This window comes from Melospiza georgiana, chromosome 8 (genome assembly GCF_028018845.1).
Source record: "Melospiza georgiana isolate bMelGeo1 chromosome 8, bMelGeo1.pri, whole genome shotgun sequence".
Taxonomy (NCBI): Eukaryota; Metazoa; Chordata; class Aves; order Passeriformes; family Passerellidae; genus Melospiza; species Melospiza georgiana.
Genome location: NC_080437.1, coordinates 5,152,360 through 5,168,434, shown reverse-complemented (window position 1 = coordinate 5,168,434; position 16,075 = coordinate 5,152,360). Strand labels below are relative to the sequence as shown.

Here is a 16,075-nt window from a genome sequence, read left to right as displayed (position 1 = left end):
CCGGTGCCCCCATCCCCCGGTGTCCCCGCCGTTCCCCGCCGTGGGCGGCCCGTCCCGCCCGCCCCGCCCCGTCCCGTCCGGGCCGTGGGTGAGTCACGGCGGGCGGGGGCTGCCGGCGGCGCGGCGAGCGGGGGCACGGCGGGACCTCCGAGCCATGGCCCCGCCGCTGCTGCTGCCGCTGCTGCCGCTGCTGCTGCTGCCGCTGCCGGCCCGCGGTGAGCCGGGCTCCGGGAGGGCGGGCGGGCACTTGGGGGGCGATGGAGGCGCCGGGATGCGGGCACGGGGATGCTTTCCCCCACGGAGGCGCCGGGATGCGGGCACCGGGATGCTTTCCCCCACGGAGGCACCGGGATGCGGGCACGGGGATGCTTTCCCCCACGGAGGCACCGGGATGCGGGCACGGGGATGCTTTCCCCCACGGAGGCACCGGGATGCGGGCACGGGGATGCTCCGCTGGAGGGGGAGGATGATGGGGAAGGGACGCCCGGGCCGGGCTCGCTCCCACCGGGATGCTCCCGGTGCCTCCCGGGCCGTGCGGGCGCCTCGGGAAGGCGACAGGAGGGTGACGGGGAGGTCCCCCCGGCCACCACTTAAACGCGGTGTCCCGGGACTCATCTGGCTCTGGGCACCCTCGGAGGGAGCGTCCAGCGCCGTCCGACCGCGGCGTTCGGGGCTCCCGGGAAAAGCAGAGCGTTTGTGGCAGGAATTCTCCGCTCCGGCATCCAGGCAAGGCTGGGAGGGGGCTGAGCCAGCCAGGCACCAGCCGCGCTCCCCGGCAGCCCCCACAGCCGCCAGACGCCGAGTCACACGCGGTGCCATCACCATGCGGAGCTGGAAAACCTCTCCCTGTATCGCCGCACCGGGGATCTGGGATCCAGATCCCTTTTTGGGGTTTCCAGCCCCAAAGGGACTCGATGGTTCTCAAGTGATGCCGAGAAATCCAAATAATTTCGGGTTTCCAGCCCCAAAGGGACTCGCTGGCTCTCAGGTGATGCTGAGCGCTCTGAGTTGCGTTCCCAGCTGATATTTCAGGATTTGCTCTTCGGGGTCATCCCAGCACCTTTACGCTGGCTGCTCTCGTTGTCCCCTGGCCTGACACCCGAGGGAGCGGCGTGTTGGACAGGGAGGGAGGGTTTAGGGTGGATTTCAGGGAAAGGTTCTTCCCCCAGGGAATGGTCCCGGCCCTGAGGCTGCAAGAGCTCCAGGAGAACTTGGACACTGCCCCCAGGGTGGGATTGTTGGGGGTCAGGAGCTGGATCAGTGATCTTTGTGGAACTCGGGATGATATCCCGTGCCCCGGTGGTTCCCGGGCCTCTGTCTCAAATCCCTTGGGCTTTTCCAGGCTCCAGGGCCGGGCCGGAGGAGCTGCCGCACGTGGAGCGCTACGAGACGGTGCTGCCGCGGGAGCTGCCGGTGCCCCGGGCCAAGAGAGAGCTCTCCGCGCCTCCGGTGAGTCCCGGGGGATGCGCCCGGGGGATGCGACCGGCAGGGACCTTGTCCCACCCCCGGCCTCAGAGCGGGAGCCTGGACCAACATTTTGGCCAGACCCGCTCAGCCCTGCCCCCAAAAAATGATGTGCTGCCCCTTTCCCTGCCTTGGAGATGCCGGAGCAGCGGATCAGATCAGCTTTTCTGGGCAGTTTGGGGTTTAATCAGGACCTGCAGAGCGGGGCTGCTTTGTCCAGTGCTTTTTTTGGAGACGTGACCCAGCGGTGCCACCTCTTGCGGCCCTGCCGTGATCTTGTGACATCTGGTCTTTCCTTAAGGAGGGGTTTGCAGAGCCTCGTGGAGCTGTAAGCACTTTTCTTGCTGTGTTTGCTGAAGTTGGGGCTTTTTTTTTTTGTCCTCGGGGACGGAGAAATAAGAATCAGAAAGTTGCAGAAATCCACATGAAAGCAAAGCAGCGCTGTTTTTCTTGGGAAACCTGGCAATTTGGGGGAAGGAATGGGGTTTGAGTCAGGAGTTTGGAGTGCCTGACCTCAAAGTCACTTTCCTCATTGCCTCACAGTGAAATTCAGCCAATTTTTTTTGTTTTAAATTCCTTTTCTAGCCCCAAAAAGCGCCGATTTTAGCGCCTGGAGGCACGGAGGGACAGGGCACACGCATCCCCCAGTGCCTTACAGCACGTTCCTCTGTGATTCAAACCCTTCCTGATAAGCTAGCTTCAAAAACACTCCCCAAAGCATCTGTTTTCCCTGCTCCAGAAACCTAAACTTGTCCACGAGATAAACATTCCCCGGGCTATTTAGAGACGCCATCTGTGCCGGGCGTGCGCCGGCACCGCACCCTCGGCAAGGGGAGCTCTCCCACCCCGAGGGATCCCGCTGGAGAGGACATCTGCCATGAGCTCCATGCCTGGGCACTGCCACGGGGGCTGTCTGATGGCTGGCACCTGGGTTTGGTCTCGGCTTGGGTGGTTCTTGGACATCCCAAACCTGCCTTGTTCAGGGTAGGGACCCTCCTGCTTTCCAAGACCTTGGAAGGAGGTCAGGTTTGCTCTCCTGGGCATCTGGGTGGGGAAGAAGCTCTCAGCAAGGTTTGGCCACCACCAAGCCCATGTGAGACGGAGATGGGTGGGCTCACACTGGCTCCTCCTGTAGCCAGGATGGATGCAGACCACCAGGAGCTGGTTCTGGGGCTGGAGTGGTTGGGACACATGGGATTGGTCCAGCAGGTAGAGGTTGAAGCAGACCAGCAACCCCAAAGTTCATCTCTGCAGGCAGGGTGGAGCCCTGGGGTCTCCTGGTGCCACCCTCCCCACCAGCCCAGCAGGGAGAGGGGCACAGCCGGGATCTTCATGGAAAGGGGTCTGGAAAAGTGGGCAAGGCCTCTTGTCTCTTCCCAGCTGAGCTTGGGTGGGATGGGACATCCCAATCCCATCCCCATCCCATCCCCATTCCCATCCCCATCCCATCCCATCCCATCCCATCCCATCCCATCCCATCCCATCCAATCCCCATCCCCATCCCATCCCATCCCATCCCATCCCATCCCATCCCATCCAATCCCCATCCCCATCCCCATCCCATCCCATCCCATCCCATCCCATCCCATCCCATCCCATCCCATCCCATCCCATCCCATCCCATCCCCATCCCATCCCATCCCATCCCATCCCATCCCATCCCATCCCATCCCATCCCATCCCATCCCCATCCCATCCCATCCCATCCCATCCCATCCCATGGATCCCATCCCATCCCATCCCATGGATCCCATCCCATCCCATCCCATGGATCCCATCCCATGGATCCCATCCCATCCCATCCCATCCCATCCCATCCCATCCCATCCCATCCCATCCCATCCCATCCCATCCCATCCCATCCCATGGATCCCATCCCATCCCATCCCATCCCATCCCATCCCATCCCATCCCATGGATCCCATCCCATCCCATCCCATCCCCTTCCAAGAGCTTTCCTGCCATTCCTTCCCAGCTCTTCGGGCCTTGGGGCTGCCAACAATAACAAAGGATGGCTTTGTTGGGACAGACGCTGCTCATGAGACAGGAATTTTCTGTGGATGCAAACCAGGGAGAGTGGGGGCAGCTGAGTGCCAGGCAGAGCCTCTCACCTGGCGCTGCTGCTGGCACTGAGTCAGCAGGGCTCTCCACTCAGCCTGGCTGCCTCCAGGGTGCGGATCATCCCCTCGGGAATGCTGAGCCATGGCATGACAGCCGGCACTGCCACCCTCCCCGGGGAGAGGCAGCACACCTCATCCCTGAGGAATGCTGGCCCCGTGGGAAAGGCTGGCTCTGCTTTTGGCTGGGCTCTCTCCACACCTGGATTGGCAAGAGATGAGGATCTGCCCTCAGGAGAGGTGGATGTGCCCTCAGGAGAGGTGAATGTGCCATTGGGAGAGGTGGATGTGCTCTTAGGAGAGGTGGATGTGCCCTCAGGAGAGGTGGATGTGCCTCAGGAGAGTGGCTGTGCCCTCAGGAGAGGTGGATGTGCCTCAGGAGAGTGGCTGTGCCCTCAGGAGAGGTGGATGTGCCTCAGGAGAGTGGCTGTGCCATCAGGATGTGCCCTCGGGAGAGGTGGATGTGCAATCAGGAGAGGTCTCAGGCCCTCAGGAGAGGTGGATGTGCCATTGGGAAAGGTGGATGTGCCCTCAGGAGAGTGGATGTGCCCTCAGGAGAGGTGGATGTGCCATCAGGAGAGTGGATGTGCCCTCAGGAGAGGTGGATGTGCCATCAGGAGAGGTGGATGTGCCATCGGGAGAGGTGGATGTGCCATCAGGAGAGGTGGATGTGCCCTCAGGAGAGGTGGATGTGCCATCAGGAGAGGTGGATGTGCCTCAGGAGAGGTGGATGTGCCATCAGGAGAGGTGGATGTGCCTCAGGAGAGGTCTCAGGCCATCAGGAGAGGTGGATGTGCCCTCAGGAGAGGTGGATGTGCCATCAGGAGAGGTGGATGTGCTCTTAGGAGAGGTGGATGTGCCATCAGGAGAGGTGGATGTGCCATTGGGAAAGGTGGATGTGCCCTCAGGAGAGGTCTCAGGCCCTCAGGAGAGTGGATGTGGCATCAGGATGTGCCCTCAGGACGTGCCCTCAGGAGAGGTCTCGGGTCCCTCTGGCAAGGGCACAGCCTGGCACAGGACCGTGGCTCTTTCCCAGTGATTCCAGCGGGATGGAGGCTCTGCAGGTGGAGATCTCGGGATAACCCAGAGGGAAACACTTTTCCTGTAGGAGCATCTCCATCCTGGGGGTTCAGGGCTCAGCTGGCAGAGCCGCCCTGGCTCGCTCCCACTGGGATTGGGGACGCAGGGATGCCAAGATGTGCTCCGAGGCCCAGGGGAGGCAGTTCCCCAAACGTGCTGTGGTGTGTCAGACCGGGCAGGCAGGAAGGAGTTTCTGCTGATAAGAGCCATGGGGATCTTTGTGGTTCAGCTGGTGAGTAAGAGCTGGACTCATACCCCAAAAAAGGAGCTCTGTGCCTGGTGAGGAGGAAAGCTCAGTCCCTGGCAGGGCCATCTGCAGCCGTGTGTCAGACACGGGAAACCAGACTCTGCTGACTCGTCCCCTCGCTGGTGGCCTGTTCCCCGGCTCAGGATGTGTGGGGATTTGCCTGATTGCCCACAGGCTCCCTTCCTTCTCCTCCGATTTCCTGTGTGTTTGCTGCGGGCCCGCAGGCTGAGCAGCTCCCTCAGCAGGGCACGCACAGCCCCTGGCCCCTTTCTGGGCAGGATGGGGCCCCCCTGGAGCAGCTCTGGAGCTGCTGAGGCTCTGACGGCTCCTCTCTCTCCTGCAGAGCACCTACCCAAGCCACGTCCTCTATGGCATCCGTGCCGAGGGCAGGGAGCACCTCCTGTGGCTGGAGAGGAACAGGTGAGGCCAGGGTGGGGGTCCCTTCTCCTGGTGTCACCGCACTGCTGAGCTCAGCTCAGCCCACAGCGCTTTGTCCCCTCCTTGCCAAGCCCGCCCGGGGGTGTCACAGCCCCCAAATGCTCCCCCGAAGCTGCTGATGTCCCCTCCCCACCCCGCAGGGCCCTGCTGGGGCAGCACTACACCGAGACTCACTACTCTGCAAACGGCTCGGAGATCACGGAGCAGCCGGACACACAGGTACAGCTGGGGACACACAGGGATGGGCTGGGGACACACAGGGATGGGCTGGGGACACACAGGTACAGCTAGGGACACACAGGGATGGCCTGGGGACACACAGGTATGGGGACACACAGGTATGGGCTGGGGACAGACAGGGATGGCCTGGGGACACACAGGTACAGCTGGGGACACACAGGGATGGGCTGGGGACACACAGGTACAGCTGGGGACACACAGGTATGGCCTGGGGACACACAGGTACAGCTGGGGACACGCAGGGATGGGCTGGGGACACACAGGGCTGGGGACACACAGGGATGGCCTGGGGACACACAGGGATGGCCTGGGGACACACAGGTACAGCTGGGGACACACAGGGATGGGCTGGGGACACACAGGTGTGGCCTGGGGACACACAGGTATGGGCTGGGGACACACAGGTACAGCTGGGGACACACAGGGATGGCCTGGGGACACACAGGTGTGGCCTGGGGACACACAGGTACAGCTGGGGACACACAGGGATGGGCTGGGCATACACAGGTGTGGCCTGGGGACACACAGGTGTGGGGACACACAGGGATGGGCTGGGGACACACAGGTACAGCTGGGGACACACAGGTATGGCCTGGGGACACACAGGGATGGGCTGGGGACACACAGGGATGGCCTGGGGACACACAGGTGTGGCCTGGGGACACACAGGGATGGGCTGGGGACACACAGGTACAGCTGGGGACACACAGGTACAGCTGGGGGCACACAGGTATGGGCTGGGGACACACAGGTGTGGGCTGGGGACACACAGGTACAGCTGGGGACACACAGGGATGGGGACACACAGGGATGGGCTGGGGACACACAGGGATGGCCTGGGGGGAGCAGCTCTCCCAGCCCTGGGGTGCCAGGGCAGCCCCACAGCTGTGCCCCCTGTCCCTGCAGGATCACTGCTTCTACCAGGGCCACGTGCGGGGACAGCCCGACTCGGCAGCGAGCATCAGCACCTGCGCAGGGCTCAGGTGAGTGCAGCCCTGCTCGGGCTGGGGACAGCTGGGGACAGCTGCCAGCCTGGGCACAGGGCACGGTGACACGGGGGGACAGAGCCACAGTGATCCAGGGTGACAGAGGCCCAGTGATCAGAGTGACAGAGTCCTGGTGAGCCCGAGTGTGACAGAGCCACGGTGACAGAGCCCTGGTGACCCAGAGTGACAGAGGCCTGGTGAAACAGTGTGACAGAGCCCCTGTGAGCAGAGTGACAGAGGTCTGGTGACCCAGAGCGACAGAGCCATGCTGACACAGGGTGACAGAGCCATGGTGAGCCCCAGAGTGACAGAGCCCTGGTGACACAAGGTGACAGAGCCCAGTGACCCAGGGTGACAGACTCCCAGTGACAGAGCACTGGTGACCCAGAGTTTCAAAACCCTGGTGACACAGGGTGGCAGAGCCATGGTGACACAGGGTGACAGACTCCCGGTGACAGAGCCATGGTGACCCAGAGTTTCAGAGCCCTGGTGACACAGAGTGACAGAGCTCCAGTGAGCAGAGTGACAGAGCCATGGTGACCCAATGTGACAGAACCCCAGTGACCAAGGGTGACAGAGCCATGGTGATCCACTGACAGAGCCCTGGTGAGCCCCAGTGTGACAGAGCCCTGGTGACAGAGCCCTGGTGACCCAGAGTGACAGAGCCATGTGACACAGGGTGACAGAGCCATGTGACACAGGGTGACAGAGCCCTGGTGATCCACTGACAGAGCCCTGGCCAGCCCCAGTGTGACAGAGCCCCGGTGAGCAGAGTGACAGAGCCCTGGTGACACAGGGTGACAGAGCCCCAGCTCAGCTTGCCCTGCGGAAGAGACAGTGACATCCCTGTTCCTGCTGGAGCTGCTGCCCCCGGCAGGAAAGGCTCCTGGCTCTTTGGGGTGACAGTGGAGCCCTGACCCCCCCGGAGCTCCGGGCAGGAATGCCCTGGCTGGATCCATCCGTAATTAAAGGATCAGCTGCCGAAGGCCAGGACATTCCTGCTGCCTGGAGCACTCCCAGTGAGTGACACTGGTGCTGCTTGTCCCCTCCCAGCCCTGCAGCCGCTTTGGCAGCTGCGTTTATTGGGAATCCCAGAACGGTTTGGGATGGAAGGACCTTAAAGCCATGGGCAGGGACACCTTCACTAGACCTGAACAATCCCAGGGATGGGGCACCGACCACGGGCACTCCTGTAGATCTGTCCGTGCGCTGCCTGTCCCCCAGCCTGACGCCTGCCCTCTGTCTGTCTGTCTGTCTGTGTGTGTGTCCGTCCCCAGCGGGTTTTTCCGGGTGAACGGGACCACGTTCCTGCTGGAGCCGCTGGACGGGGCCGTGGCCGGCCGGCACGCCGTGTACCGAGCCGCTCACCTGCGCGGCAAGCGCGGCACCTGCCGGGAGCCCGGCGCCGGCCTGCAGTACGACCGAGAGCCGCAGATCCCCGCGGCCATGAAGCTCTACCGATGGGTACGGATGGCATGGGATGGGATGGCATCCCTGCTCCTTCCTGAGCCCGTCCTGCGAGGGAGGAGGGGGTTCTGAGCACCTCGGCCATGATCCTGTCCCATGGGGCGGTGTCAGTGCCCCCACACAGGGTTTGTGGTGGGAACAGTTCCCTGGTTCTTGTGCCATGAGCAGGAGCGTCTGTGATCCTGCAGAGCCTGGTGGGGTATCCTGTGGCATTTGCTGGCAACCCAACGAGGTGTGAGAGAGTGATGCTTATCTTCCTATCAGAATTATCATCTTATCAGAATTAACATCTTATCAGAATTAACATCTTATCAGAATGCTAATTAATTGCTTTATTATACTATATTATTCTATACATCCAAAAACTGAACCTCCAAGCACTCCACTCTGCACACAATGCACAGAACCTCATGAGTGTCACCCCACAGTCCTGACACACACTCTTGGCCCTAACAGGCCTTGTAGCAAAACCCCATCACTTTGGGTAAACAATCCCCATATTGCATTCTGCTTCTGCACAAACACAGGCACAGCAAACGAGATAAGAATTGTTTTTCCTTTCTCTGAGGTTCAGAGAATGTGAATCCCAGAAATATTTTTGGGAAGAATAGTGCCTTGCTTTTCTCTGTGAGGAGAAATGTGGGGCTGCAGCATCCCAGCATCCGCAGGCTGGAAGAGGTCTGTAACCCAGCAAAACACCATCCCAGAGCTGAGCTAGGAGACCTGCTGACCTTGGGGGGCCCTCCAGGATCCAGCACACTCCCCCATGGGATGTGGGGCAGCTGGTGGCTTGGCAAGCTGGAAGCTGAGCCCTCCTTTCCTCTTGCCTCTCAGAAATCAGGTCCGGTCCAAAAAGGTCCCCGGTACGTGGAGCTGGTGCTGGTGGCAGACAACCAGGAGGTAAAGTGGGCAGAACGGTGCTGGGGGTTTGCTGTCCCACCTGCAGTGGGGAGCTCACCCGGGAGCCTCTCTGTGTCCTCCCCACAGTTCAGGAAGCACAAGGACCTGCGCACGGTGCAGAACCGCATGAAGGAGATCGTGAACCACGTGGACAAGGTGAGCCCAGGGCTCTGGATCCCCCTCCCAGCTCCGCTGTGGGCACAGGGGAGGTGGCACAGAGCCTGGCACGGGGGGGGGGGTGGTGGAGCTGGAGCCAACCTCAGCCCCACAGAGTGACCACATCCCTCCATGTGTGACCCACCCCAACCACATGTGCAGTGTGGACATGAGTACTCAGCTCTGTCCACAAGGGAAATTTTGTCCTGTAACCCCTGGGAACCCATCCCGTGGCCACTCTCAGGCTGCTAACAAAGGGAGGGATGCACTGGGCCATGCTGGCTTTCCTGGTGGCTTTGCTCCAGCCCCAGTTGTTGGTTAGCAGTGTGGGAGCCACACCCCAGCCTCCACCAGCCAAGAGAGAGCCCAGAGGTTTGGGGGGCAATCCTGTGTCCATGGCCACCCCAGCTGGTGTCATTTATTGAGGTGACAGAGGTGACATTGCTCAGTGAGGAGCGTCCTGGGCTGGGCTGCAGCTCCTGGGGCAGGTGGGACCTCCCTGCTCTGCTGCAGCCCCAGTCCAGGCTCCCTCTGGCTGTGTCCCACCCCAGCTGTACCAGCCCCTCCGCCTGCGGGTGGCCCTCATTGGCCTGGAGGTGTGGAACCACAGGGACAAAATCACCATCAGCCCCAACCCCGAGGTGACCCTGGACAACTTCCTGCACTGGCGGGAGGCGGAGCTGCTGAGGAAGAAGCCCCACGACAACGCCCAGCTGATCACGTAAGGACGTGGTGGGGGGACACCTCCCTGTCACCCTCCCAGGGCAGGTGGCCATGGTGGCATCTCCATCATCTCCATCCCACAGGGGCGTTGACTTCCATGGCAACACCGTGGGGCTGGCCAAGAAGCTGGTGATGTGCACCAGGGACTCGGGCGGCGTCAACCAGGTGGGTGCTGTGCCCTGCCCTCCCTGCGCTGCCACCAGGGCCACCCCCTGCTCCAGCTGTCCCCCTCTGCAGCCTCACAGCTGGATTTGGTCCCTGGCATCTCCATCCCCTAAGTGACTGACCCCCAGAGAGGTGCTGGGGCTGTGGACACACGGCTGGGTACCTGCGGTACCTTTGGTGCACTTGGGAAGCCTCCCAGAGAAGCTCCATGGACACAGGATTTTAGGAGGCTGTCAGGGACTGGCTGTGCTCCTCCTCTGGGACCTGTGACCTCCCAGAGCCACCACAAAGAATCACTTTTGGAGCAGTCTAAGCTCACTGACAGCCCTGAGAGACCAACCTGGGCCTCTTGAGGGACCATGTCCAACTTGTGTCTTCCTTCACCTGAGCGTGGCAGTGTGAGGAGACACATGGAGAAGCCAGAAGGGCCCCTAACCCAGGCTGGGCTCCTTGTCCCACAGGACCACAGCACGAACCCCATCGGAGCTGCCTCCACCATGGCCCACGAGATGGGGCACAACCTGGGCATGTCCCACGACGAGGACGTCGCCGGCTGCCGCTGCCCTGTGCCCAAAGCTGACGGGGGCTGCGTCATGGCAGGGAGCGTGGGGTGAGTGAAGGGGGCAGGGGGACACCCCTGGGCTGCAAAAACACCCAAAGACAGGGTGTCCTGAGGGGGTGGAACCAGTGAGATGGTCAGGTCTGGGTGGACATTTCACCCCACCTCACCTCACTGCATATCATTGTCACTGCTTTGTAATGAAGGGATGGGACTGTTTTCAGGCTCAGAACCATTTATTGCTCAGATAAACATCAGTTTCAGAGGCTGTGAGATTTTAGAGGAGCAAGCACTCAGCCATAGCTCAAAGGCAGCCACAAGTTCCTTGTTACAAGGCAATACAGAACTTTCTAACCCAATGGACAGATGCCACAAGGTTCATTTTGCTTTTCTAACTCATCATCTTTACTTCCCTGTGGATACTTTTGCCCAATGGCCTTCTGCCACACTTATATGCTTCTATTATAACTTCTAAACTCTCAGCTCATTCTATACAACCACACCCTACCTTATAAACCCTTCACCGTCTTATCAATGCAGTTTTCTACATTATAAACCCTTCACCATCTTATCAATACCATTTTCTATATTATAAATACTTTACCATCTTATCAATGCAGTTTTCTACATTATAAACCCTTCAGCATCTTATCAATACAGTTTTCTATATTATAAATACTTTACCATCTTATCAATGCAGTTTTCTACGTTATAAACCCTTCACCATCTTATCAATACCGTTTTCTATATTATAAATACTTTACCATCTTATCAATGCAGTTTTCTACATTATAAACCCTTCACCATCTTATCAATGCAGTTTTCTACATTATAAACCCTTCACCATCTTATCAATACAGTTTTCTATATTATAAATACTTTACCATCTTATCAATGCAGTTTTCTATATTATAAACCCTTCACCATCTCATCAATACAGTTTTCTATATTATAAATACTTTACCATCTTATCAATGCAGTTTTCTATATTATAAACCCTTCACCACCTTATCAATGCAGTTTTCTACATTATAAACCCTTCACCATCTTATCAATACCGTTTTCTATATTACAAATACTTTACCATCTTATCAATGCAGTTTTCTACATTATAAACCCTTCACCATCTTATCAATACCGTTTTCTACCTTATGAACTTTTCACCACCTTATAAGTGCAGTTTCTCACTTAGGGTACAGAAACACAAGTTTATTATTTTTCTGCTTAATGTCTGTATATTTTATTTTTATATCAATCCAAGCTTCTCCCAAGGCTGCAGATCAACCCCTTCAGTGCCTGTGGAAGTTCCTATTTTTCCGATTCCCATAACCACAGATGTTTCTGAGTGGACGGATGTCCCTCCCGCTGCCCCCGGGGCTCTCTGCTGACCGTGTCCCGTGCTGTGCCCCCGCAGGCTGGTGTACCCCAAGCTCTTCAGCCGCTGCAGCGAGCAGGACATGTGGCAGTTCCTGGGGGACCCCCGCACCAGCTGCCTGCTGAACGCGCCCCGCGCCGACGAGCTCTACGGGGGCCCGGTGTGCGGGAACCAGTTCGTGGAGCGCGGAGAGCAGTGCGACTGCGGCACGCCCCAGGTGGGGATGCCCTCCCGAGGTGGCCAGCAGGGACCTTAGAGCTGTCTGGTTCCTGATGCTCCTGCCGAAAAATAACCGGCAGAGGATGTTCGTGTGTGCCCCCACCCGCCTTCGTGTGGCTGGCTGTGATTTTAGCCTAGGAAATATGGACATCCCCTCGTGTCCTCCAAAGGTGTCCCCCCTCCAGGAGGGAATATCAGGGCAGGCTGTTCTTTCAAGAGTTGTGCTCAGCTGCTCCTCTCCCCTACCAGAATGTTGGAATTAAAACAGACAGACAGACAGACAGATAGACAGACAGACAGATAGGCAATGCCTCTGGGATCAATCCCTGAATGTTCCCTGCCCCAGGGAGCAAACAGAAATCCTCACTTTTTCTCCTTGTGCAAAGGGAACCAGCTCAGGCTCCATCTTTTGAAAAAATCCTTTCTGGCCCTTTGGTTTGGTGTTGGTAAAGGGGATAAAGAGGAGCAGGAATGTCCGTCCCCACCTGGGATGTTGTTGTGGTTTTAGCCCGTGGTTTAACCCTGCTATGGGCAGCTGGTGACTTGGCAGCCTGGTCCCCTGGGAAAGGAAGGAAAGGGTCCTTCAGGGGCTTCCAGGAGGGTTTAATTCCATCCCATCCCTGTCCCGCAGGAGTGCTCGGACCGCTGCTGCAATGCCACCACGTGCCAGCTGAGAGAGGGAGCCGAGTGTGCCCGCGGGGAATGCTGCCAGGACTGCAAGGTACTGCCGCCCGAGGAAGCAGCTCGGCGGGTTCCTAGACAGGGGGAGAGCCGGTCCGAGCCCTGGCGGAGCGGCTCAGTCGGTAGCCGAGTGCCTGGATCCAGGATGTGCTGGGAGGCGTTTCCCAGAGCGGTGCCTGGAGAAGTGAGAGCACCCAGGCAGCGCTGACCCCGCTGCTCCCCGTGCAGGTGAAGGCTGCAGGGACGCTCTGCCGGGCCAGCAAGAACGACTGCGACTTGGCCGAGCACTGCAGCGGCCTGAGCGCCGAGTGCCCCGAGGATGTGTTCCAGGAGAACGGCATCTCCTGCCAGCACGGCAGCGGCTACTGCTACAACGGGGCCTGCCCTTCGCACGGCGAGCAGTGCCGGGCGCTCTGGGGCGCAGGTAGGGCCCTTCCCTTCCCTTCCCTTCCCTTCCCTTCCCTTCCCTTCCCTTCCCTTCCCTTCCCTTCCCTTCCCTTCCCTTCCCTTCCCTTCCCTTCCCTTCCCTTCCCTTCCCTTCCCTTCCCTTCCCTTCCCTTCCCTTCCCTTCCCTTCCCTTCCCTTCCCTTCCCTTCCCCTCCCTTCCCTCCCATCCTCCTGCCCCACCATCTGCGGGATGTGCCTGCATCCCCCGGGCCAGCGCATCGCCCGGCTGCGGTCCCTTCTTGCATCCCAGGATCCCAAAACGGGATGACATTTTCCGTGTGTCCCACAGAGGCGCAGGTGGCTCCCGACGTCTGCTTCAAGCAAAACAGCGAGCAGCACGTTCACCTGCACTGCCTGACCGAGTACGGCAAGCAGCCCTGCAGCCCCAAGTAAGGACGGGGGTGCGGGGGAGCCCCAGACGGGAATGCGGGGGATGCCCCAGACGGGGGTGCGGGGGAGCCTCAGATGGGGCTGCGGGGGATGCCTCATATGGGGGTGAGGGGGATGCCCCAGATGGGGGTGCGGGGATGCCCCAGCCCGGCCGGGCCGCGCTCACGGCTCTGTCCCCGCAGGGATGTCAAGTGCGGCACGCTGCTGTGCCTGAGCGACAAGACCCAGCCCATCCTGGGCACCGGCTACTACTCCTTCGGCTACTACTTCGGCCGCTTCAAGTGCAAGGCGGTGATCGCGGGCAGCGACGCCGGCGAGGCGGCCGAGCTGCGGCTGGTGCCCACCGGCGCCAAGTGCGGCGAGGAGATGGTGAGAGCCGAGCGGGGCCGTGCCGGGCCGGGCAGGGTGAGCACCGGCCCCGGGACAGCCTCAGAGCCCCCCTGTCTGCCCCCAGGTCTGCTACGCCGGCCGCTGCCAGAACCTGCTGGTCTACGGCGACAAGAACTGCTCGGCCAAGTGCAACAACCACGGGGTAGGCGGTGCGATGGCCCCTCCCGGAGGTGCCGCTGTGGCACTGCCACCGCCCTGACCCGCTCCGTCCCCTCCCCAGGTGTGCAACCACCGGCGCGAGTGTCACTGCGACCCGGGCTGGGCAGCGCCCTACTGCGAGCAGGAGATTTCGGGCATAGCCGCAGGTGGGTGCCGAGGAGGGGCCTGGGGAGGGGGCTGGCACCGCTGCCCGGTGCCGCTCCTTCACCAGCGCCCGGTTTGGTCCCCGCAGGCAGCGGCGGAGCGGCGCTGGCGGCCGGGCTGGCCGTGCTGGCCCTGGCCGGGGTCGGGCTGGCGGCGGGCGGCGCGGTGCTCCTGAGGGCCCGGGCGGCGCGGCGCTCGCACAAAGGGTAACTCATTCCCGTCCCGTGCTCGGGGCTGAGCTCCAGGGGTGCCCGAGCAGCCCCTCACGGTGCCCGTGTCCCGCAGGAGCTCCAGCGGGACTCCCTCCGGCCTGGCCAACCCGCTGTTCCTGGAGGGCGGCCGGGCGCGGCCGGGGCGCCGGCAGCTGAGCCGCGGGGACATCGGGCAGCCCAGCCTGCTGAGCAGCACGGCGGCCCCGCGGGTCACCCGGGCTCACAGCCCCGTGCTGGCCCCGCGGCCACCGGGGCCGCCTCGGTGCCTCCCGGCATGGCCCCCGCAGGTAACCCCACCTTCCCTCCCGATGGCCCCAGTCCCACCTGTGCGGTGCCTTGGGGGCGACTGGGGACCCTTCCTCCCCCCTGCCCCTCCGGGTCCCTGCCCAGGTGAGGCACTCGGGTCTCTCCTCCCGCCAGGCGAAGCCGAAGCCGCCCAGCAAACCTCTGCCAGCGCTGAAGGGCAAAGCGCCGAGCCAGGGCGAGGGGCCGCCGGGACCGACCCTCCCACCGAGCCCCTTTCAGCGGTGTCCCCCGCCCAAGGTGGCCCTGAAGCCGCCCCCGGGCAGGAGGTGACCAAGGATGCTGCGAGGAGCGGCATGGTCTCGCTGCCACCCTTACTTGAATCGCCGGCCGGAGCCTGGGCCGGGCACCAGTGTTTACAGATCCTCGAGTTGTGCCTTAATGGACTCGGCAGCCTCAGGGGGAGCCGCCAGCCGGGGCTTCCCAAGGAAACCAGGAGAGGGGACAATGCCAGCTCCTGGTTTGGGGCACCAATCCACGCTGGCCCAGGCTCTCCTGTGCCCTGGGAGCTGCTGCCTTCTCTCCCGACGTCCTGAATGTGTCCTGGAGCTCCTGGCAGCATGGGGCAGGAAGAGAACAGCTCCGTGGGGACCTGCCCTGGCCCTGTGGGGACATCACACAGGGGAATGTCACCCAGGTCCAAGCTGGGCTTGGCCTCCCACGGGGCCTTTATCTCTGGAGTTATTCCTTAAGTGTTCAAAAGGGAATTCCCTGGGAGCCGTTTTACTGCAGCCATTTATTTATGACCCTCATGTGACCACTTTGAGCCACTTGCTGTAAAACCAGGCCTCCCATTTTTGATATAATTTAGGTTCAAGGCTTTTATACCAATAAAGACTGAAGGAAGAGGTGTCATGGGGTGTGTGTGGGCAGGAGGGCACAGCAGGGTGGCAGCAGGCAGGGAGCTGTGCAGAGATCATGGATTGGGGAAAGGGTGGAGCTGAACTCCCCACTCCTGGGCCAGAGCCACAGGGGCCAAACTGCAGCACATTTTGCCAGGCAGGCAGAGCCAGGCTGCCCCAGGATGCTGCAGGGAGTCCCCTCATGCTCAGCACCATCCTGGCTGTCCTGGCTTTGGGCACAGGCTCCCAGGGTGGCACTCACTGCAGCTGAGGACATCCACACCACGCAGTGCTGCTGCAGGGGCACAGGTAGAGGGGTCCCCCCACTTCGTGTGCCACCAGCCCTAGGACACACAAAACCATCCCAAAAA

The 16,075-nt window shown here is 60.8% G+C and overlaps 1 protein-coding gene across 1 annotated transcript; it reads left to right on the top strand.

The window, feature by feature from the left end:
* The first annotated feature begins 151 nt into the window (after positions 1 to 151).
* ADAM8 (ADAM metallopeptidase domain 8) lies at positions 152 to 15,198 on the top strand. The gene is made up of 21 exons (XM_058029213.1): positions 152 to 215; positions 1,343 to 1,449; positions 5,252 to 5,328; positions 5,487 to 5,565; positions 6,493 to 6,569; positions 7,850 to 8,036; positions 8,874 to 8,939; positions 9,027 to 9,095; positions 9,647 to 9,816; positions 9,902 to 9,983; positions 10,445 to 10,593; positions 11,957 to 12,134; positions 12,768 to 12,857; positions 13,046 to 13,241; positions 13,554 to 13,653; positions 13,837 to 14,023; positions 14,109 to 14,186; positions 14,265 to 14,349; positions 14,436 to 14,553; positions 14,633 to 14,846; positions 14,980 to 15,198. Exons 1-21 carry the CDS (start codon positions 155 to 157, stop codon positions 15,133 to 15,135), a joined length of 2,526 nt encoding a protein of 841 aa, XP_057885196.1. The 5' UTR covers positions 152 to 154; the 3' UTR covers positions 15,136 to 15,198.
* The last annotated feature ends 877 nt before the right edge of the window (positions 15,199 to 16,075 follow it).